The following is a 22,591-nucleotide window of genomic DNA, read 5'->3' as shown; positions in this document are numbered from 1 at the left end:
CGCAATATTTTCAAGTACATGAAGGCTTCCCCTTGAAAGGCTTCCATGTGGTAGTATGTTGACCTTCGACATTCCCACTTGATGGAACTCGATATATACGATGTTGGAGGTAACACAAAAGTATCACAGAGCCTTCGTAAGGATGGAGGTTGAAGATGGAGGTTTGAGATATTTTTTTTTTCGGAGAATACATTACGGAGAAGGGGGCTCCAACCGCCAGACACCGTTGATTGGGAAAATGTGAGGTACTTTATTCACTTATTGAAATTATTTTATGATATCATTGTTCGCATATTTGGTAGTATATACTATACTATAAACACGTACTTTGAGGAGCTTTCAAAGCTTTATAACCACTTGCGAGAGAGTTGTGATAGCAATGTTAGGTTGTTGAATGGTATGACTATGCGAATGAAATCAAAGTATGATAAATATTAGGGGCTATTTAGAAAATAAACAAATTATTATTTGTGACTGCGATTCTTGACCCCCCCGATATAAGTTAGTTATTGTAGAGCTTTGGATTAGAGATGTCTTCAGTGATGACAAGGTTGAGCAGTTCATTAGAGTATTGAAGCATGATATTGATGGCTTGTATAGCCATTACAACAACAGTGGTGGTCAGTCTTCAAGCGCAGGTGGGAGCTCCTCAAGACCGACATACTCAACTTCTTTTGTAGATGACACACATTCAAGGAGTTCAATAGTTTTGATGCAAAAGTATCATCAAATTCGAGCATCGAGGAATATTATGCAATGTAAATTTGAGGTTGAACGATATTTTGTAGAGAATGTCGAGGAACCTAGTGGTACATTGCATAGTTTAACTTGGTCGAAGATTCATTCCACCAAGTTTCTAGTCCTTTCCCGAGTAGCTCGGGATGTATTGCCCATTTTCGTTATTACAGTTGCCTTAGAGTCGGCGTTTAGCCTCTTTGGTCGTGTGTTCATTGGCTCCGAGAACTGTGGAGACCCTTATTTGCACATAGAATTGGCTAAGGTCAATGTCTATTGGACTAGACAGTGTTGATGATGTCGAGAGCTATAAACTTGAGTTAGGTAACTTTAGGATTTTAACCATCATTCTTAATTGACTAATTAGATATTTTTATTATTTTAATTCTTTAACCCGACGATAATTGAGGAGAATTGAGACAGACGCATTATGGGTAGATGAATCAAGAATGATATCATTAACTTTTATGTTAACTTCATTGTTAGTATTATCCTTTACTTAAGTAGTATAATGTCTAAAATTGTTTAATTTCCAAAATAATACAAGATACTTGGAGTTGGAATAGTTACTTGGTGCCTGGAAGTGAACCGTCGTGGTGGTGGGGACTATGGATTGGGTTTGTTGGAGTTGTTAATTTTTATGGACTTCGATGTGTTGATTTTTTCGGCCAAACCCGAGAAACAGCCCATTGGGCCTTTGGGCAAGCCCAACTTCGATAGAAGTTCTGCTCCATTCGGAGTTGAAGTCAGCTCCTTATTGGAAATGGAATCAGAGCCCAACTTCGATTCCGTCGGAGTCAGAGCCCCACCCTAGGGGCTGATAGCCTTCTTGCTTTTGGCTAGAGGTAGTGGTTTGTGGTGGAGCTACTGGATGGAGGTTGCTTTGTTTTGTTGGTTCTAAAACAGGGGCTTGTTGTGGCTTGGTGGGGCGTGTTCCGCAATGGTTAGCTATTGTGGCTGCTGGGTTTCAATTGCTGAACGTGGAGGGAGTTTCAAGGTGGTTTCGATGTTGGGTGGTTGCTTCCTGTAATGGCTGGCCAAGATGTGGAGGCTTGTGGGTCCAGATGCTTGTGTGCACTCTACATGATGGTTCCAGGGAGTAGTCTGCATTTTTTGACGATGGAGGAGAGGCTGTTTGCATGGAAGGTGGTTCTCAGATGTGTGCAATGAGGAAGAAACCGTGAAGAAGGCAGCGCCATACGCACATGACTTTGTAATGTTACAGAGATATATATATATATATATATATATATATATATATCCTTATACTTAAAAGAGCCTGGATGAACATGGATGACACTTCCATCTTCCCCTTATGTCCCTCTGTACAATCTCACAACAATTATCTTCCTCATAGCAACCTAAGCACAGCACAACCTCACCGTAAATCATCACAAAATCACAACCGCCATTGCCAATCACAAAATCACGAATTTGTACAAAATGAAAGCTAAACACAAAATTTTGAAATTTCTAAATATTCTCAAAAACAAAATCATATCCATATACACGATCTGGCGGCAGCCAACAAAGGCTGGGTATGAGTAAAAAAAATTCAAACACAAACCAAACCCAAACACAATCTGTGAGATGTTGAGATTTCTACAAGTTGAGTAAAGAAATTATACCGATGTACACGAGAACAAACCAAATTAAAAAGCTATCGGTAATATGTGTAGATCTAAACAACAAAATAAGAAATTCCTCAGATTTCTGTGCGTGGTGGGTGAACATCCTCTGTCAGTAATAAATCATACCTAGTCGGATTTGTACAAAAAAATCATTACAAAAAAATATCAGTCCGATTTTTCTCACACTATTACAAAAACTACCACTCGGATTTGTAACAAACAAATCTCTTCAAATTTCTAAAGATTCACAAAGAAAATTTATAACAAAGAAACCGACACAGAGAGATAAAGAGATGAAAGGAAATCAGAAAAAAATGGTTTTGAGAACTCCAAACAGAGATATGTTTAGATCTCAAAGAAACAATGCAGATCCAAACAAAATCCCTTCAAATTTGTATAAAGTCACTAGATATATCATACCCATTTACACTAACATACCGATGTACACCAAAACAAACCAAATTGAAAAACCATTGGTAATATGTGTAGATCTAAGACATCCTTAGACGCAGACGCAATGGCTGCCGTTTTTGTCATCTATGTTGAAATTTGAGGCTGTTTTCTTTGATTTTCTGCAGGCTTTCAATTAGTCTTCGTGGAGAACTGAGTGACGCAATGGAAAGGCTCGAAATGATTTTAAAGAGAGAGAGAGAGAAAGAGAGAGAGAGCGAGAGAGGGAGAGATGTTGGAGAAAATGGTGAGGTCGGTGTCGAAGGAGAAAAAGGAAAAAGAGAGAGAGAGTAGAGAGAGAAAGTTTTAGGGTTGGGTGAAATTTGGATGAAATTGCATTTCAATAGCTTCTTTATCCCATCCTTTAAAATATATCAACAAAACTCACTTTTTCTATTTTACATATTGATTTTTACAATAAGTCATACATCAGCTTATAAATTCTTTTATTTATATCATTTAAATATTATATTTTTTAATATTTTGTATTTATTTCAAATATTATATTCTCTACACATAATATATTTCAAATATTGCTCTATAGATCATATATTTTGATATTTGTAATATTTCTTTATGTATAATGTAATATTTTAAATTACCTAAAAAAAGAGCAAAATGATAAAAAAAAAATACCTACATTTATTATTAACAATATCAAAACTTCTGTATGCATAAAAGTCAAAGAGACTGTAAACAAAGTGTTAGAGACTAGAGACTAGAGACTAGATGAGAGATAAGAGAGTGAGACGTGCAAAAGTGATAAAAAGGTTAAAATGAAAATAAGATAAAAAGGAAAGAGGATGAAATGAGAGAGAAATAATACAAAATTGTTTAAAAGAATGAACAGTAACCTCTACATATAGAGGATTTACTGTAGCTGAATGTAAAATAGAAATATAATAGATGATCCAATGGAATGGACTTTTGGCCACCTTTTTTATATTTTACAGAAATTTATATTTTACAAAATCCATTGTGAATGCTATTAAAAGATACTGATATTTACTATTTATTATTTACAATTCCTTTAATAATCTTAAAAGGTTGCACTACCTATTTACTATTAATTTATTTTTTTTAAATTTCTTTCCTTGTATATCAAGGCTTCAGCAGCTCATTAGCCTCATTTCATCACACACTGCAAAAGATTTGACCGACGCTCTGAGAAAAAGTGTCATCTTCTGACAAAAAAACAATTATGAAATTTTTTGTGTCAGACGACTTATTGAAATCGGTATCATTTTAATTCGAGATTTTCTATTCATTATCCCTACACACTAAGGGTGTACTAAACGGACCGGCCGTCACGACAAGAACCGGCTGCCAAATTCAAGAACTGGTCGAAACCGATTGAGAACTGATCGGCTGGCGGTTGGAATTTCTCATGTAAAGTCGCCACCACCCACCACTACGAATCTCTTATAATTTCTTCTTATAGTTTTTATATAGTGATATTTAAGAAAAATAAATAGCCTTCTTTGAATGTGTGTGTTCTTTCTATTAGATCCGTTCTTTCTATTGGTGAATCACTTTCTTATTGCGCTTCTTGTTAGTTTCTTTCACTTCCACCGTTCTTTTATTTGTCATCTACTTTCTTGTATGTTTAATTATTCATTCTCATGTTAAAACGAATTCTATTTGTTTATTAATAATGTTATTGTATGTTGTTATAACCATCATTTTATCCCCAGAATATGCTCTTGTTTGAAGAAAATAGCAATATTTAACTAATTTCCTTCTCGTTTATTTAAATTCCTTTTTTTTTGTTTGTTAGCCATACAATTAAAAATTATGTTTGTAATAATATAAATATTATTATTCACGTATATGCAATTTATTTGTAATTACTAAGCTCGGCTACAGCGAAGCACTTACCAATTTGATAAGGAAATGCACGCACTTGTCATTTCATATGTGATAAAATAGCCAAGATGATAAAATTACAAGAGAGGAAAAGGTGATCGACTCTAAGTAGTTGTTCGGTAAATGTTATAGGTCAGACGATTAGCTAATTTCTACCTTCTTATAGCCTCCATTTAGTCAAAAAGAAAAATCAGGTCCAAATTTTCCTTTTTCTTTATCACTAAACTATGCCTTATTTTTTTGTTAACGACACTGCTGGACAAGTGGAAAACCCTAGTGAAAGACGAGTCCCGGATAGTGAGATGTCAATTTTTGGTTTTTAATAAAAATTTAAAATATTCTTTTTTAATATTATTATTATTTTAAAATTTAACAAAATTGAATTTTTTTTTATATTTTGTAAAAATTTAAAAAAATTATAATAATGAAATAAAATAAGATAAAAATTTTATATCTCATCCCACTTATCAAATATAAATCGGCTTGGCCTTGGCCTTGGATCGGAGGGTTTTTCCCTTGGATCCTTGTTTTGGATTCTAAAAAAAGGTAAGCCGATCTTAAATTATAAAGTGAGCCCATCTCTCCTAATAAGCATTTTCGGGTTTATAAAATAATCATTGGGTTTAATCCTAGTTAAATATAAGCACATTTGGTTCATAAATATTAATAATAATTAAAATTTATTTTTTAAATTAAATTATGTCAAATCAATGATGTGCATTATAAAAGTATTAAAATAGAATTATTTTAATTTGTAACATTATTTTTCTAACATTTATATTTGTGGATGCAGATTTTATAAATATCAAGAATATTTTATAAATATAATCATTTAATACTCCATCTCTGTCATGATTACAACATTAATTCACTTGTACCAAGTTTTACCCAAAAAGCATTCACATGTACCAAGTTTTACCCAAAAAGCATTCTCTCCCATTTCAGAAAAAGATAAGAGAAAATTTTGGGCCAAAAATAAATTTCTTTCTTCACTTCAGCCCGTCGCATTCTCGTTCGCAGTGCCAACAATATCGTCTTCCCAAATGAAAATGGTCTTTATTTAGATATGGACTTGGATGACCTCTTTGACACCTTTCTTGATTTTCTATAATTCTTTTTTAAAGAAAAATCAGCATTCTTCATCAAGCACATAAATATTGGCATTGGCATTTAACCAGTACAAAGGAGAAAATATAGAGTGAGTCATGTCTTTCGTGAATGAAATGTTGTGGTTGATTTTTTAGCTAAGCATGAAACTGAAGGTGTAAACATGGATTAGATTGAAGACATAGATATTTTGTCCAGTAAGTTAAGGGGTCTTCTTCGCATGGACAGAATTGAAATTCCTTAATTTTCCAATTTCATAGTGAGATATTTGTTTAATTATATCTATTTTTCTTTGTTATTTTTTTTATTGGTATGAGCTTACGTTTATTTGTAGGCTATTTTTCTTATTTTTTCAGGTTTGATTTATTGTTGATTTATTTGTAATCTTTGGATATTTGTCTAGTGGTTAAATATTTTAAGTTTTATAGATGCTTGGGTTTTGATACTTTATGATTATTTGTAACCCCCAAGTGTCCATCTATAATGACAGTTTTCCTCCTCCACAAGTAAAGGTTATTAATAAATTTGGAGTACCGTTCTCTTCTAAAAAAAAAAAAAAAATTGACCAACAAAGTCTAGGTCAATGATTTCTAGAACTTCAATAATTGCAGCTTTGCCCAAATGGCGAGCAACCATATTAGCTTCCCTCTTTACATGCCGTATTTGCCACACCCCAAGAAGCTTCTTAGCATCTTCAATAAGGCTTCCAAATCAGCTAGCATCCAATCCCCTAGTCCATATTGCTTTCACCACTTGGATAGCATCTCCGTCTAATATAAAATGAACATACCAAGAGCTTTGCAAAATCGAATGGCTTCAGCCATACCCCTTGCATCTACTTCTGCAGGGGAAGTATAATAAATCAAAGGTTTCTTTTTAGTTGCAAGGACTTTCCCTCGACAATCGCAAATGACCACACCAATGCCAATCTTATCAGTTGTTTTTTAATAGCTACATCCCAATTTACCTTAACCCAATCATGCATAGGAGATTCCATGTTGCCATGATGACTTGATCTGGTCTATGACTCCCGGTTTGATGCGCATTTGCCCTTTGATAGTTTTCATAAGCTAACTGAGCATGATCAAAGAGCATTTGAGGATGCAAAAAAGTACATTCATGAATCAGATTATTTCTTCTATACCATATCGCCCACGTAATAATTGAAACCAATTCAAGTATAAATTGAGTAACCTTTGGTAGCAGTTGTTAAAAAATGACTCCAAAATCATCAGCACAGAATGAAATTCTCTGAATTTTCCTTCCTACAAGCATCCAGACATCCTTGGCTGAAGCACAAGTCCATGGAATATGTCCAGTTGATTCAACTTCGGTTATGCAGATTGGACAAAAATGTCTTTAACCACATTTCTTTTTGCACAAATTTAACATGGTAGGATCAAGAGAATCTGTATAGGATCGCCAGAGAAACCTTTTGCTTTCATTCGATATGTTAAGGTACCAAATCTTCTTCCACAAGATGCCATTAAATCTACCTGTAGAGGACTCATCATGAAACCTTGTCTTTATATGTTGCTGTAGGTGATGTGCATTTTTCAAGATGTACATTTCCATACAAGCTTATCTTCACAATCTTCAACACTTACACAAGCAGGATACAAATGATCCTTGCCTCTTCCTCATAAAAAACATCCTTGATCATCTGAGTGTTCCACCATCCATTCTCTATATCTACAAGATCTGCTACTATTGCATCTTCCTGAAGCATCTTAACTGAAGATTGTATTCTGCGTGAGTTCTCTTGGCACCCATTTATCCTTCCATATCTTGATTTTTCACCCATTTCCAACTCTCCAGATAAGACCTTCCTTGAGTAATTCAACTGCCGACCTCAAGCTCCTTCATGCAAAAAAAGATTCATAGCCTTGGTTAGGCAGTAGGAGATTAGTATTTAGAAATTACTTTGCTTGAAAGATCCTAACTGATAAAGATTCTGGGTTTGTTATCAGTCTCCATGCTTATTTACCTAGAAGAGCTCTCTTAAAACAATTCAAATCTCTAAAACCAAGACCTCCCTACCACTTCCAATAGCTCATTGAACACCATCTTTTCCAATGTATTTTATTTGGTTGGTTTTAAGAACCCCACAAAAGATCAGCCATCATGGGAATAAAGCACACTGATTTTCTGCAATAATCTATGGTAGAATTTGCTTCAACCTATTTACAATTACTTCAGTAATAATCTTGTAAAGTACATTGCACAAATTAATAGGTCTGAAATCAAACTTTTTGTGGACTACTGATCTTAGGGATCAAAATTACGTATGTGAAATTGATTGCTTTGGGATTGACAGTTGAGTTTAAGATAGAAAGAATTGTAGCCCTCACCTGATCTGTTCCTACCACATGCCATAATTTTTTATAAAATGAAGCTGCGAAACGATCAGGGCGAGATGCTTTTAGAAGTTACATTTGAAAGAGACCTTTTTCAACCTCTTCATCAGAAAAAGGTTTTGATGATTCATCATTCCTTGTTGGAGTCACCCTCGGATCAACTGCTTGCAAAACATTCAGTGATATTAACATGATGCGATGTAGAGAATAAATCTTGATAGTATTTGGTGAAAGCTTCCCCTATTGCTTTTGATCTAGTATGACTAAAGCCTTCTTTGTCCATAACCTTTGAGATAAAGTTCCTTTTCCTTCGCTGATTTGCACAATGATAGTAGAATTTTATATTACGATCCCAATCATGTAGCCAAGTCATTTTGGCTATTTGTTTTCCACTTGAGTTGCTCCCTATTAACATACCTTCCACTTCTTCTTTTACTGCTTAATTTGAGATCTTTGAGATTATCTGCATTACATGACTATTGTTAGTGCTCCATTTGTGTTATCTTTTGCTGTAAAATCTGACCATTTTGTTTCAATTTGCTTTTGCTCCAGATCTCTAAACTACCCATGCAGTGTTTTAGCTTTTTACAAATCTGCACTAATCCCCTATTTGGATCATGGAAAACATCTTTACAATTATCAAAAGTTGCCCAGCTAGCTTCATGTAGATGAATTTTCCATGATCTCCTTTTGTGAAAGGTTTCCTCTACAATAGAAATTAAGATAGCACAGTGGTTAGAAGAAAAATTTGTCACAACAGTGACGTTCCCATTGCCAAAACGAAAGCACCAATTTGTATTAGTTGTTGCCCAATCTATTCGCTCTTTTGTGGAAGTGCAATCACTTTTATTATTAGACCATGTATATCTTCCACCAGAACAACCAAGATGACTCATATTGTATTCCTTTCTATTCTCCACCTCTAGATGTCCATAAAAACAAGTTAGCATCCGTCCTTCTCTCCCCACTCTCTCATTTATCTAAGAGATAATGTATCTCATGGAAAAACTTTGGATTTCTAAAGTAACTTCTATCTTCCACAAGAGGGCTAGTCCACCACCTTTACCCACACCATCAACACAGAATATTGAGTCAAAACCCAATTTGTTTATCAGTTTCTCAACACTATTAGTTTGCATCTTTGTTTCCATTAGGAATAAGATGCTAGGCTTCATTTCCTTAACCATATATACGGTCAATGTCTCAAACTGTGCAAGGGTTGCCAAGCCTTCGATAATTCCAACTTAGTACGTAGCCTTATTTCTCCCGGCAGGGCTGCATGCCGATATCAATTGGGTTGGACAACCAATTCATTTTTTTTTCTTTGCAACTTTTGTCTTACTCCCAGCAAAAGATGCGGATTCTTGAAGTGTAAGTTTCCTCTTCCCATGGATGATATCAATTGTATCGCAAGTAAATACAGGAGACTGCTTACCTCTAGCCTATCACTTCCATTTGTCGATAGATTGAATTTCACCCCCAACAACTTGCCCAAAAACTTCTCTTCCTGGTGCATATCTTGAGTTTTTGAAAAACATTCGTCCACTTCTTCAACAGTCTCATCAAATACGGGTACAATCAAATGGTATTTGCTCATAATTCTGATACATGATTCCATCTCGGTAGCATCATTCGTCACCAATTTATGATCTTTTTCTACTATCCTTGTATCCATCCCAACACTTGTTTATCATGTTGTTTTTCACCTTGGAGTTCTCCTCTGGTTGGTTTTTTTTTTAAGTTGAGAATTACCTGTCCACGAGTTATCCCGTCCCAATTTTATTAATAAACCCTCACTTATGGTGGAGGAAAATCGTGATTATAGACTAATACTTGGGGATACAATATAAAGTTTCGAAACCAGGCATAAAAAAAGCCTAGATTTTGATGTCCAAAAAACAGGCCAAAGAAAAAACAAACAAAAAACCCCACCTGCAAATTAGCACAACAAAAATAGACAATAAAATCTTACCAAACCAACACAACGACCAAACTCCACAGGATGGATGACTCTAACAGCAATGCAAAGATGGTAAATCAAGTTTATCCATGAGAATTATTCCTCGAAGGATCCTAGGCAAATCCCCAATCATATTCCATTTCGTGTTAAGACCAGCCACCCCGCTCCGAGCCAACCAGTCAGCAACTCTGCCTGCAAGATGGCAATCATTTGTAATAGTTGGGCCCATTCGTATTGATGCCACTTCTCCCTTATCTTGAGACGATGTATAGTAGTTATGAACCCTGTCTAAACTGTCCAGCCTGTTGTAACAATTAAACTGTTTGCCTGATGAACTCATCAAAGAAGTTGAATCCTAAGTTCCATTATTCGTCCTAGATGCACTATCATGGCCGATGGTCATAGCACGTAACTCTGACCCATATTGAAGTTGTCGTCCTTTTTCATGACTCTACCCCAAACTTGTAGTCTTGCATCTATTTGGACCACGTCAAATGATCCCACATTTAAAACAGAAGCGTGGAAGCCTATCATATTTGAGATTGACAAGAAATATAGAATGCCTCGTCAGAACTAGCATTCTACCCCTCGCTAGAGGCATTGTAATATCACTACAACAAAAATGGCATTTTGCATTCAATTCTTAATTTCCGTCATTGCATAAATTGCCCCAACAAAAGAGTTATTATGTCTTTGTTTAAACCGTCAAAAATTAACAACACAAATGGCCTTTTGCATCCAATTCTTAATTTCCGTCATTGCATAAATTAAGAACAACCTAACTATGAAAACTAAATTCAGCAATATATATAGATAAGACTGTTTAAAACTTCAAATGACACTCACATAGTATAAAAATGCTTCATATCATACAATGATGTTATTATAAAATCTATTAAAATTATCTTCATCGCATACATTTCCATGCATTTAATATAAATTCTACTTGAAAAGCCACTTGTATATGGTTCAAATCTTGAACTCAACCACTTTCAATTTGGATTTCTCAAGCTATTATTTGACTGCTTTTTTAATGTCTTATCAAACATAAGCCAATCTAGATTCACAAGTTGAGTTCCTTCTTTATTATTTATTTTTTATCTCATAATTTTTTAATATGAGCATCCAGTAACTTGTATGCATTGAGGGTAATTGGAGCATCTAGTTTAGGGGCATCTTTACGGAAGTTTTTCATCAATTGGATGTCATCATTATAGCTATAATTTTTTAAGAAAATTAGCAAGTAACATGATTTTAAATGTAAAATGCATATTAATTAATATCCTTGCCCCGAATTCCATTAACTTCATTTGGTCCAGAAACTAATTATAATTCAAAAACGTACTTAAGCAGATATGTGGTGGTTATCACTACATTAGTTCCAGCTCATTACAGTGATTTTATGAGTCTATATTCAACAGTTAATATTTTATTCGATATTACTCATGAACAACAATTTTCAGGCAGATTCTAGTAGAGCATGTATGTGGCCATTGAAAACTGATAGCATCAATGATAGATTTTATTTTTATTTTTTATTTTTTGCAGTAAAGACCCAACCAATATACAGTCTATTATGCGTAATCACATATGCTTGATGTTTTTCCTAATTACCCAGTTCATAATCATTTATGTTGCATATCATTAGATGGACAAAAGTTGGATGCATGCCAGAGATAGGTTTAGGTCAACAGAATATGTCCAAGGGGTTAGAAGGTTTCTCACAATGACTGGAGCTCACACTGACAAAAACAATTGAGTGAGACGTATGTGTTGAAGATGCCATAATTTCTTGTTTCTTCCTATCAATGAGGTGGAAGGACATGTATTCATTATAGAGTTGGATCCAAATTACACAGAATGGATATTTCATGGGGAGCAACAATCTCTGAATTTTAATGAAGATGCTAGAGAGGATTGGTGAAATTGGTGACGATGGTTACATTGATGATATCAATGAAATGTAAGGTAATATTCATGCCGCTACAAACCGTAGGTGTTGATGAAGAGATGGCAATACAAAGTGGGGGTCCTAGCTTGATGCAATTGGAATCAACCACTTTTGAGAAACTGTTGGAAGATGTTCGGCGTCAATTTTATCACGGTTGCAGAACCTTTTCAAAACCATCATTCGCTGTGAAGTTGCTCCACATCAAAACAGTAGGTGGCTGGAGTGTAAAGTCCTTTGACATGCTTATTAAACTTTTGAAGACGGTTTTCCCTTATGCACTTTTGCCTAACTCTTTTAATGAAGCACGGTCCTCAGAATGAGGCTTGGGGTTTAAATACATCAAAATGCATGCATGTCCAAATGATTGCATGCTATATTGGAAGGAAAATGCCAACAAGCAAGAGTGCCCAAAGCGTGCGGCATCCAGGTGGTTATCTACGTAACGTAGGCGACAACCAATACCCCAAAAGGTATTGAGATTTTTTCCACCGAAACTGAGGTTGCAGAGATTATTCATGTCCAAGAAAACAACAACTAGCATGAGGTGGTATAAAGCACAAAGGGAGGGAGATGATAGCAATTTGAGGCATTCTGCCAATAGGTGGTCCCTCAGCTTGTCCAAGCCTTCCTTGTAGCCACAAGCCCAAGCATGGTCGCTGATTTTCTTTACCTCAAGCAACCAAGAGAAAAGATGGACAGCAACCCCCAAGCCATAAGCTAACTTGGATCGTAAGGCTCAAAATCAAAGTCCCAAATCAGCTAGCTCAGATGCTAAAAATGCAATTCCCTGGTCTCGCGCCTGTTGACCCACGTTGGCCATAGCCAACTAGGCCTCCAAATCTCGCACCTCCTTGGTTCGAGACTCAAGCTGGGAGGACTTGCGCTTCGACCTTTCTAAAAGGTCCATGTAGGTTTTCTCCAGCCATTTGCACAACCTCATGTCTAAGTCGTGTAGCTTAGACAACCTATTCCTCTCATTCACGATCAAGGCAGCCAATTGATCGGCTCCCTGGTAGAACAAAAGAACACGAAAAAAGTTAAAAACAAGCCAAGGGGAGATTAAACAAGAAGCAACAAACCAAAAATTAACTAAGTTTCTTACTGAGGAGAAGAAGGCCTTCAGCTTGCCAGCCTCCCGACTTATGGCCTCAAGACGGGCCCGATCATAGCCTGAGCTAGGCTCCTAGGTCCCCTTCCTTCAGATCCCAAATTCCCTCTAGCAAGCAATGCCCCTACGCCGTGGCTCTAGGGCCTGCCCAGACATACCTTATGCACGATGATAGACCACTGATGCTAAAACAGGTGCCCTTTCCGCCTTGCTTGTGACGACGAACCCCAGCTCGAGTCTCCCCGACTCAGTTCCCCTTCCTGCCTTGTGGACGGGTGCACCTCCCTGCTCAGATACATCTTCGGTCTCGAGAACCGTGTAAATTTCAAGCGAAGCCTCCCCGCCTTCCTGCACGGTGGTAAGAGTTTGCTCCAGCACCTCTCTTACTCCACGGCTAGCTCTAGCATTCGTAGGAGCACCCTCCCATGTTGTCGCCCCATGCTGCTACAGAGCCTCAAAATTTTGAAATTTATTTCTGAAATGGATGATTAGGATAACCCCTTCTTCAATTTAGGGGTCTTCCAGCGACCTCGTGGTGGTCAAAGGGGGAGCAGCCTCAGCCAATTCTTCCAAGGCTGCGATTTAAACGGTCACGGTCTTCAGGGACACTCAGATAGGGGACTCCGGGATGGAGACCCTGTCCTCGTCAAGGTCCATGACCTGAGTGTGGCTCGGGGATGATCCCACATTAGGGTTAGGGTGCAAGGAGACGAACTCAGTTTTGTTGCCCAAGCACACCGTCATCTCTGCATACCCAACTGCTTCAAAATCCCCAGTGCTAAGAGAGGCAACTAACTCCAAGGGAACCTCAGGCGGGGGAACGAAGATTAAGGAGTCCTTTAGGGGCAGATCGAGGAAGGCCAAGAAGAAATCCATCTCTAATTCTTCTTCCCCCACGCTAAGAGCCCTTATCGGCACCGCGTTGTTCGGCGGGGTAGAAACTTGGGGGACTATTAACGTGGTGGGAGCCCAAGTCACCACCAGCGGTGGGGGCAGTGCTTGCTTGGCTCAAGAATCACTGATGCTCACCAAGGAACGTGACGGTTCATTGACAGTCTCCACGGCTCTAAAAGTTTTCTTCGCGACCCGGAGTTGTTGCCACTGTCTCCTGACCCTAATGACTCCTTAACCTCAATGCGAGGTCTGTTCATGCCACCCTCCAAAGGAGGGCTGGGAGGTCTCCTTCACCCCCTAAAAGATGATTGACTCTTCGGCAAGCCCCTCCCGGTGAAACAAGACCAGTCCGAAGAAGTCAAGAAGTGGTCTATGTTGTCTCTGGTCAGCAGGGCCTCCGAGTTGACGTCATTGGGATATGCCCTCACCCAGGCATTAACTGCCTCCAATCAAGATTGCTCATGCCTGGACATCTCTAGGCTGATCTCCTAGTCATCCAGTACAATGCCCCCAAACTACCCGGACAGGGAACTCACTACGAACCTCCTACCGAGCTACGAACTCCCAACCTTCTCCCGTCATGAAGAAGAATTTGTTTAAACTAATCCTTGATACGAGAGTAACGAGTCTCTAGTCGAACAACCGGATACCTCAACTGGGAACGAAAACTGCACAAGTTGTTGTCCAAGTGTAACACGCTATGTGTGAACAAGAACTCACTGGCAGTCAAGTCTAGGTAGACCTTATCGAGGGGTTCGAGGATTGTGCGCCGAGTGATGCAGTAGCACATCAGGATCCTACAAGCATTGGGATGGAGCTCTGCAAGCACCAGGAGAAGGATGTCCAAAACCTCTCAGATTGGACGGCAGAAGGGAAGTCGCAGTCTGCTAGTATACATCAAAGGGTACAGGCCCATTCTCATGGCAAACCCTTCCCGAGAACTCTTAAGACTCCTATGGATGGGATGCGCAAGCACCCCAAGGAGCAAAACACGAAGCATTATTGGGTGTCATGTGTAAGGTTTCAAGGCATGTGAGGAAGAAGAATAAGGCTAGGAGAGGTTGAGATGGAAGATAGGGGGAAAGCACAAGAGACTAAGAAGCACGAAGGAAATTGAAAAGTTAGAAAGTGGAAAATGATGTGGGACTTGGGTTTAAATAAGAAGACTGCGACAATCAAGTTGCCTAGAAGGGGAAAAGACAGGTGTCATTGTGATGCAGAACGACAGGTGACAGATCCCGCGATTTCTGCTGCACGAGAAAATATGGGGCAAGCCATTAGATGCAACCTCCAAACGTGGGAAGAGGAAAAGATGCATATGACAAACATCCTCCCATGCCAGACGTCATAAGCTGCCAGAAGAATTAAATGGATGTACATGATTACAAATTCTCATTGAACACATACATTAGAAACTGGCAAGGTAATTAGAGAGGATGCGAAATCCCTTACTAGATTGGGCCCAATGGGGAAGGACATTCATTTTTCCCTCTTGGGCTGGGCTGAGACCATGCCAAAGGCCGTCACACATAACCCCCTCCCTTTAAGTGCACTGACCATGGGCTAAAGGGCCTAGGGCTCAGGGGAGATGAAGCCCAGACTACGGACAGACAAATGCAGGGTGACCTGACATTGCCCTGTCAAAAAGGTGACACACGCAAGGATAGAGGGTTCACAATAAAGCAACCTGTCACCAATAGTGCGCGCGACACAACCCCTATCATTGGCAAAAGTATGCAGTAGAGTGTGCGCCACCAACCAACCAAAAGGACGTGACTTGCCCCATCAGAAACAACTAAATAACCTCACGTACAAAAGACAGATACATCTCACACAAGATACAGGGGACTAACTCGGCTAGTGCTATAAAAGCCAAACCTCAGGTTAGAATTGCCTCATGCTCTTTTGATATACTGAAATTCTCCCAAGTAGTAAGGGGAACACTAACTTAGGCATCAAAGGTTACCCATAACCCCAAGCCACTACCTTGCTTGTAGTCCAGGTTGTTGAACATAGTTATCGGTGTGTGAAACACATCGTAAACAACTACTATAAGGAGATGCATTGGTTCAATGGTAATGAAGTGTTGTTTCAAAAGAATGAGAATTTGTTCGAAATTCCATGGCTACATTGTGATGATTTAATTTTATCAAAGTATGGTCTTTGTTCTTCCGTTTAATTACTTGGCCTTTCAAAAGGGAGACTTTTTCCTCCGAACGAAAACCCCCAAACGAAAAACCCCGTCCAAAACCTCCAGATCTGCTGAAAGGGGGTGGGAGCTTCGGCTCCTCGCCCCCTCCCCTTGTCCTCTCCCTCTTCTCTGTCTAGTTTTAACCTCTGTGTAGTGTTTTTTAGTTCTTTGGCCGAATAAGGGAGGATAGCCGTTCGAGCCTTTCCGGCCACCAGTTCTCTTCACGCGCCCCACCGGTATGACGCCCAGCCGCCGATCTACAAAACCTCCAAATCCGGCGTCCATCAGAGTGGCGTGTAGACCGCACGCGCGGGACGAAAATCCCGACAGCGTTGGCGCGTGGGGGCCACGCGCCACCGAGGAACCCTCTACCGACACCACGCTCGGTTGCTGTGGAACCGCTGGCTCCGGGTCTTCCAAGTCTGACCGTCGGCTTCCCTCCCAGCGTGAACAGTTCTGCACGAAACAATGCCGATCAATGTGCACTGTTCCGTTTTGTTTTTTTGTATTGTCTTTTGTTTCGTTTCTATGATTGTTGTCCTTTTCAGTTTTTGTAGTTTGTCTTGTTTCTTATGTTGGTGTTGTTTTTGTTGACCCGAGTGAGGTTTGGGCTTTTAGATCGGACGTAATCCGGGGCAAGGCTTTCGAGAGTGTTGGGCGATGCTACGGCCAGGCTGTTGTGGTCTGTATATACGCTGGGTGCTCGTTCTACCAGAGCTCGAAATGACGATGCTTGCGGTGGGCGTGTCGTCTGAGGTCTCACCAGAACTTGTGGTCTTGTAGTTGTTTATGTGGTTTTTTTATAGTTGTTGGTTAGTTTAGTTATAATAAAATAGGAATAGGCTTTGGATTTTATATCCATAGCAGTGTCCCGTACTCTTCTTCCCTGGGAAGATAGAGAGGACTTTTAAGTTCTGTTTTTACAGAGCGCTTTCTCTGTTCCGAGAAAGTTTGATTAGAAGTTAAGACAATGTCCACCGCAAATGTATTTGTGTGTGGGGAAGCTACAGATCTGTTGAGTTAGTTGGCTTATAACTGGATTTTCTGTGTATTGGAATTTCTTGTATCGATAAGTCACATTTGTAACTTCGATTTATTAATGAGATAAGCATTCAAAAAAAAAAATTTATCAAAGTACGAGATAGGCTTAGAGGTCTAAAGAGCGCATGTCTCATTCGAAGAGGCACATTGAATGAGTGCAATGCTTTAAAATTAATTCACAAGAAATGTGCCATTGTTGGACTCGCACCTAACCACTTGGGCATGCATGCCTCTTGGTCTTTAAGTGAAACATCATGACCTTTAAATCAGTATATGTCAATTGAAAAGTTACAAGTTAAGAGTTGTGATCTTTTACATGGTGCCATTTCATTCTCTACAAATAGAGGATGAGATTCACGAATTTTAACATTCAATTCTCCCATATTTTTAGTAACTTACACAATTTTATAGAAAAATTTTGAAGAAAAAACTTCAGAATTACTATTTGTAGTTTGTAACTTTATTGTATCCTGGAGGTGAATGGGTTCGGTAGCAAACTCTTTTGAGTTGGGGCAATTATCACCTTATAGATATATAGTGTTCTACACGCTTCAAAATCACATTTATTTTTTTAGATTACTGTATCCGCTCAAATTTCTTCAACAATATCTGGTTGTTTTGGTGCACTCAAGAAAAGCGTACTCATCGTGACGTTGTATCATATATAAGCTCATGAATACCTAAAATCATCATATTATTGATTGGAAAATTAAACACGCACTAATAATCATCAATATCACTAATACATGATTAATTTATTTATGTAATATATATATATATATATATATATATATATATATATATATATATATATATATATAGCGCGCGCGCACACTTATGAAGGTGGTAATTAGTTATTACAATATTCCCATGCATCCCTCACCTAATTAAGATATCTCAAACCAGCAATATATAATAATAGGCACCATTAATATATAAGATCATCATGAGGTGCATTTATTTCGTTTCGCATTGGATCTAACGATCTCCTTCATCAGCACTTCATGTCCTTTTCGGAGATCTCAATTGGTAGACCATTCGGGAACACCAAGCCTGGCTTTCGAATCATCTTCTCATCTCCTCCATTTATTTTCCACCTAAATTATATAAATATATATATATATATATTATTAATTAGTTACAAACAAATGGAAAAATAAAAGAGTAAGAAATATTGTTTTTTATCAATAAATAAGTCATACTTATTGTATGCCATATTTTAAATAATTACCATTTAAGTATTTGTTATATTAATATATAAAATTATTTAAAACATGTCACATTAATAAGTTGTGCATGATGTGTAAAAAATGTTTTAAATCTAGCTCGTAAAAAGGGAAGAAAAGGTTGAAAAACTTCAGGCAGGGACGGACCTATGAAGGGGTAGGGGCTAATATTTGAAAATATATATATATATTAATTTTTTATGATTTAAAAAGATTATATTAATCTCATTTTGTCATGGCTCCCTCTATAAATTTATTTTGATCTTAGAGATTATTTTAATCTAAAAATAAAACAAAAAATATTTTATTATAATTTTAATTTTACTCGACTTCCAACAACAAATTTTTAGTTCCGCTATTGATTAGTCTTCAAGTAAATATAAAAATAATATAATTTAGTTGTGATATATATATATATATATATCTATAATATACCTGTATTTTGTGACCAAGTAATGAATAAATATGGCCATTTGGAGCTTTGCAAAGTCGGCTCCCACGCAGAGTCTCACACCACCACCGAACGCCATGAACGTTTTAGACCCTGCATGCAATTCTTTTCCCTTTTTTTCCCAATATTCCATTTTGAAGAGAAAATCAACTTAGAAAAATATCCAATAGTATAAAATGATTAATTAAATTAACATTTTTGCAGTAATAATATCAATTAAATGCAAATTACATAAATATAAATATATTAATATTATACATACCTCCCATCGCCATGGGTTAAATGTGTGGGGATTGGTGTACACATCTGGGTTTAGATGTAGAGTAGATGGAACAACCATGACTAGCCAACCTTCAGGAATTGTATATCCTGCAAAACAAAAACAGAAAAGTGTTATGATCTTTACAACAATATTCAAGCTATATTTAAGAGAAAATTGTTTATTTGTGATCAGTTATTTCCAGCAAAAATTATTATTTCCTGCCAAATGTGTTTGTTTTTGTCGCAAATAATTCGTCACAAATATCTATTTTTCTTATAGTATATATATTATTCAAGCTATCTATGTTGATTTGGCAAATTATAAGTGAATTATATCTTAACTATTTACATTAAGATGATTAAATTTAAGACGAAGGCCATTATTTTTTTTACGAGTAGCGTTATATATATTTACAATTTTCACTTATACTTTTATTTATAAGATTAATTTTATCAGTTTTGTTTTCAAATTCAAATTTTAAATTTTAAATTTCATAATTTTTAACATATCAATTATTAATATGTGAAAAAATAAATTTTTTATAAATACAAATAGTATTTTTCTTTTCTACTTACCCTTCACTTTCACATCTTTTACGACCTTTCGGAAAATTCCCGGGACAATGTTTGCCAACCTTACAGTTTCATTGATAAACTGTAAATTAAAAATTAAGAAATCTCTAAGTTTATTATAAACAAGAGAATACCATAAAATTCAGTGGATAAATCAAGGTTTAATTATAAATTAGTTTAATCATAAGCACTACTCGTACGTACCATATGTGTAAAAGTCATTGACTTGTATTCTTGCCACGTAATTTCAGATGTCTCTTCATCACGATTTTTTAGAATTTCTTCGTGCTCTTTCTGCCATATGAAAATATTGATTATTTCCTTCTTTTAATTAAAGGGCAAAGCTACCTCTGCCGCCCAGCATTTACCGCTGGGCGTGCAGCCCAGCCTTTTTTATTTTTATTTTTGTTACTTTTTTTATTTTCATATTTTTTTCATATATTTTTAATTTTTTAAAAAATAAAAAAATATATCAATACACTTTACTTTCTTAAATATTAAATAAAAAATAATAATAATAAAAAATAAAAAATACCAACGGTCAAACCAAGTGGTCAAACCTTAATATTAGTTTTATATATTCTCTTTATATAAATAGTACTTCTCATATATATATATATATATATATATATAATTGTGGTGGTGCAACTAATTAAACATGAAGATCAGAGGAAGGCTTGAAAAAAAGATTTTAATTTTAAACAATCTTAATTATTACAAACCGTTAGTTCTGCCAGCACGTCTGGATGATCAGAGATAAACTTTGGTGCTAATGTTAAGGTTGTCGAAGTAGTTTCATGATAAGCAAACAGAAGCACCAAGACCAAGTCAATGGCAGATGATTCATTCAAAATAGACTTTTCACTCTCCACTTCCTCAAGCAAATGATCTAAGAAATCACCACGATGAATCTTTGATGCTTTCCTATCGTTGTAGATATCCGTAATTATCTTTGTAGCATTTTTACGTCCCTAAAAACAAACACAAAATGAAACTAATTAATTTATATATTAAATATTATTCAAAGACATAAGAAAAGGAAATAAACAAGCTACATGCTCATTTTTCTTATAATTATTAATTTCCATTAATATTATGAGCAATATTTAAATAATAATTAGTACCTGGAGACAAGCATGGTATGCAGTGCCAGGGATGTCGATAGGAAAAGAGAGGAGACCATAGATAAAAGCTTTGAAATTCTCTGCCAATTTTAAGGGTGTCTTTGACTCATCATAACTCATCAACTGCTTAGCAGCATAGTCAAATAACATCTTCAAAACAATAGAAATTAGATATATGATCAATATTTTGAGAAAATTAATAAAAATATATGGCATGAATTTCGACAATATTATTATTACATTTGAGGTTACTTCTTTCAAGTCCACAGTTCCATGTCTAGCCCAAGCATGCAGATGTCTACAAATCACTGCATCCAGCTCGTTCATTACTTTTGCCTTAAGGTTTTCGGGGCCAACAAGGTGGAGAATCAAGTTCTTGAGGTATTTGTGAATTACCCCATGATGAGTGAGAAGACTTTTTTTTCCAAGAACTTTCATGAAACTCTCTGTGTACCATAATAAGACAGATCTATCTTCCTGTTGGAAAATGTAAGTGTTGACTTCAGGATCTGTGGAAACTATCACCTTTTTTCCAACTAAACTTGTTCTAAATACAGCCCCATACCTGAATTAATACAAACAAAACCAGATAAATTTGCAAGTTAAATTAAATCATGGGCATGCCATGCATTAAACATGGAAATTGGAAAATATTAAACTGGGATTAGTAAAGGAAAATTAAGATGGCAGTTTTGATATGATTAATAAAACTACAGTAAGTGTGGAGAGTGTGTGAACTTTAGTATTCATGCATGATCGATAGAATAATATATGACGTTACGTACTTCTCCATTCTGTTTCTAATGAAGGGAGGGATGTTGTGAAATGGATGAGGAGCGAAGAACTGCAAGGTTTCACCGATAATGGGAAAGCCCATAGAACCAGGAGGAAGCTTGCCATTGCACTTGGGGTTAAGCCACATGTAAACCCAGTGACTAATCCCAACTGCAAGTAAAGCAGAAAGGCATAGAATAAAGAACCACATGATCATGATCAATATCTTTAAATATTGCCCAGTAGTACTGAATCAAGGGCGGTACTTGAGTTCCAGAGCTGGGGGATCCGGAGCGTCTTTATATAGGCAAAAATGGTGTAGCTAGCCAGGCTTAGCTACATACATCCGCAATTACGTGGACATGGGTACATGTAACCGCTGACGTCATCTGTCAGAAATTAAAAAAAAAAATTTGAGTAGTTGACTGAAATGCGAAAGGGAAGATCTGAGAAGGAAGCATTTGTTGTTCACGAAAGGCAGGCCGACTACGGCTTTTTCCTCAGTTCCTTACTATTTTGTAATAGTAAATTATCTCAAAACAGCACTGGTGGAGTCAAGAAAGGCAGGCCGACTACGATTAAGCAAAACAGCATTTGTCTGCACATTAGATGAAAAAGTCAAAAAGTAAATATGAAAGGTCATTCTTTATTTATAAATACTTTTTTTTTATATTTAGGTTTTGTTTGTTTCTTAAATTTATCTCAATTTATTATTATATTTTTTTTAAAATTTTAATATAAAATATAATAAATAATTTAATTTTTAAAATTTTAAAATAATAATAATATTAAAAAATAATATTATAATAATATTTTATCATCTCAACTCAACTCAATTCAACTTTAAAACACAGCCTAAACATCCACTTAGAAATTAACATGGCATGAAAA

General features: G+C 36.6%; 1 protein-coding gene across 2 annotated transcripts in view; it reads right to left on the bottom strand.

Moving 5' to 3' along the window:
* Positions 1-21,953, bottom strand: part of LOC108998268 (cytochrome P450 87A3-like) — a 33,428-nt gene extending 11,475 nt beyond the window's left edge. The window contains exons 1-9 of one of the 2 annotated variants that reach the window (XM_035683120.1): positions 21,712-21,953; positions 21,167-21,491; positions 20,927-21,076; positions 20,525-20,773; positions 20,007-20,096; positions 19,806-19,884; positions 19,231-19,337; positions 18,953-19,080; positions 18,129-18,388 (exon numbers count right to left, since the gene is read on the bottom strand). In XM_035683120.1, the coding sequence (XP_035539013.1) occupies positions 18,286-18,388; positions 18,953-19,080; positions 19,231-19,337; positions 19,806-19,884; positions 20,007-20,096; positions 20,525-20,773; positions 20,927-21,076; positions 21,167-21,491; positions 21,712-21,917 (1,437 nt within the window). In that variant the 5' untranslated portion in view covers positions 21,918-21,953 and the 3' untranslated portion in view covers positions 18,129-18,285. Of the gene's footprint in view, positions 1-18,128; positions 18,389-18,952; positions 19,081-19,230; positions 19,338-19,805; positions 19,885-20,006; positions 20,097-20,524; positions 20,774-20,926; positions 21,077-21,166; positions 21,492-21,711 lie in introns of those variants that run through there. The other variant, XM_035683119.1, reaches the window with a different exon arrangement.
* Between the last annotated feature and the right edge of the window lie 638 nt (positions 21,954-22,591).

This window comes from Juglans regia, chromosome 12 (genome assembly GCF_001411555.2).
Source record: "Juglans regia cultivar Chandler chromosome 12, Walnut 2.0, whole genome shotgun sequence".
NCBI lineage: Eukaryota > Viridiplantae > Streptophyta > Magnoliopsida > Fagales > Juglandaceae > Juglans > Juglans regia.
Note: the sequence above shows the minus strand (reverse complement) of the source record. Positions and strands in the feature narration are given on the sequence as shown.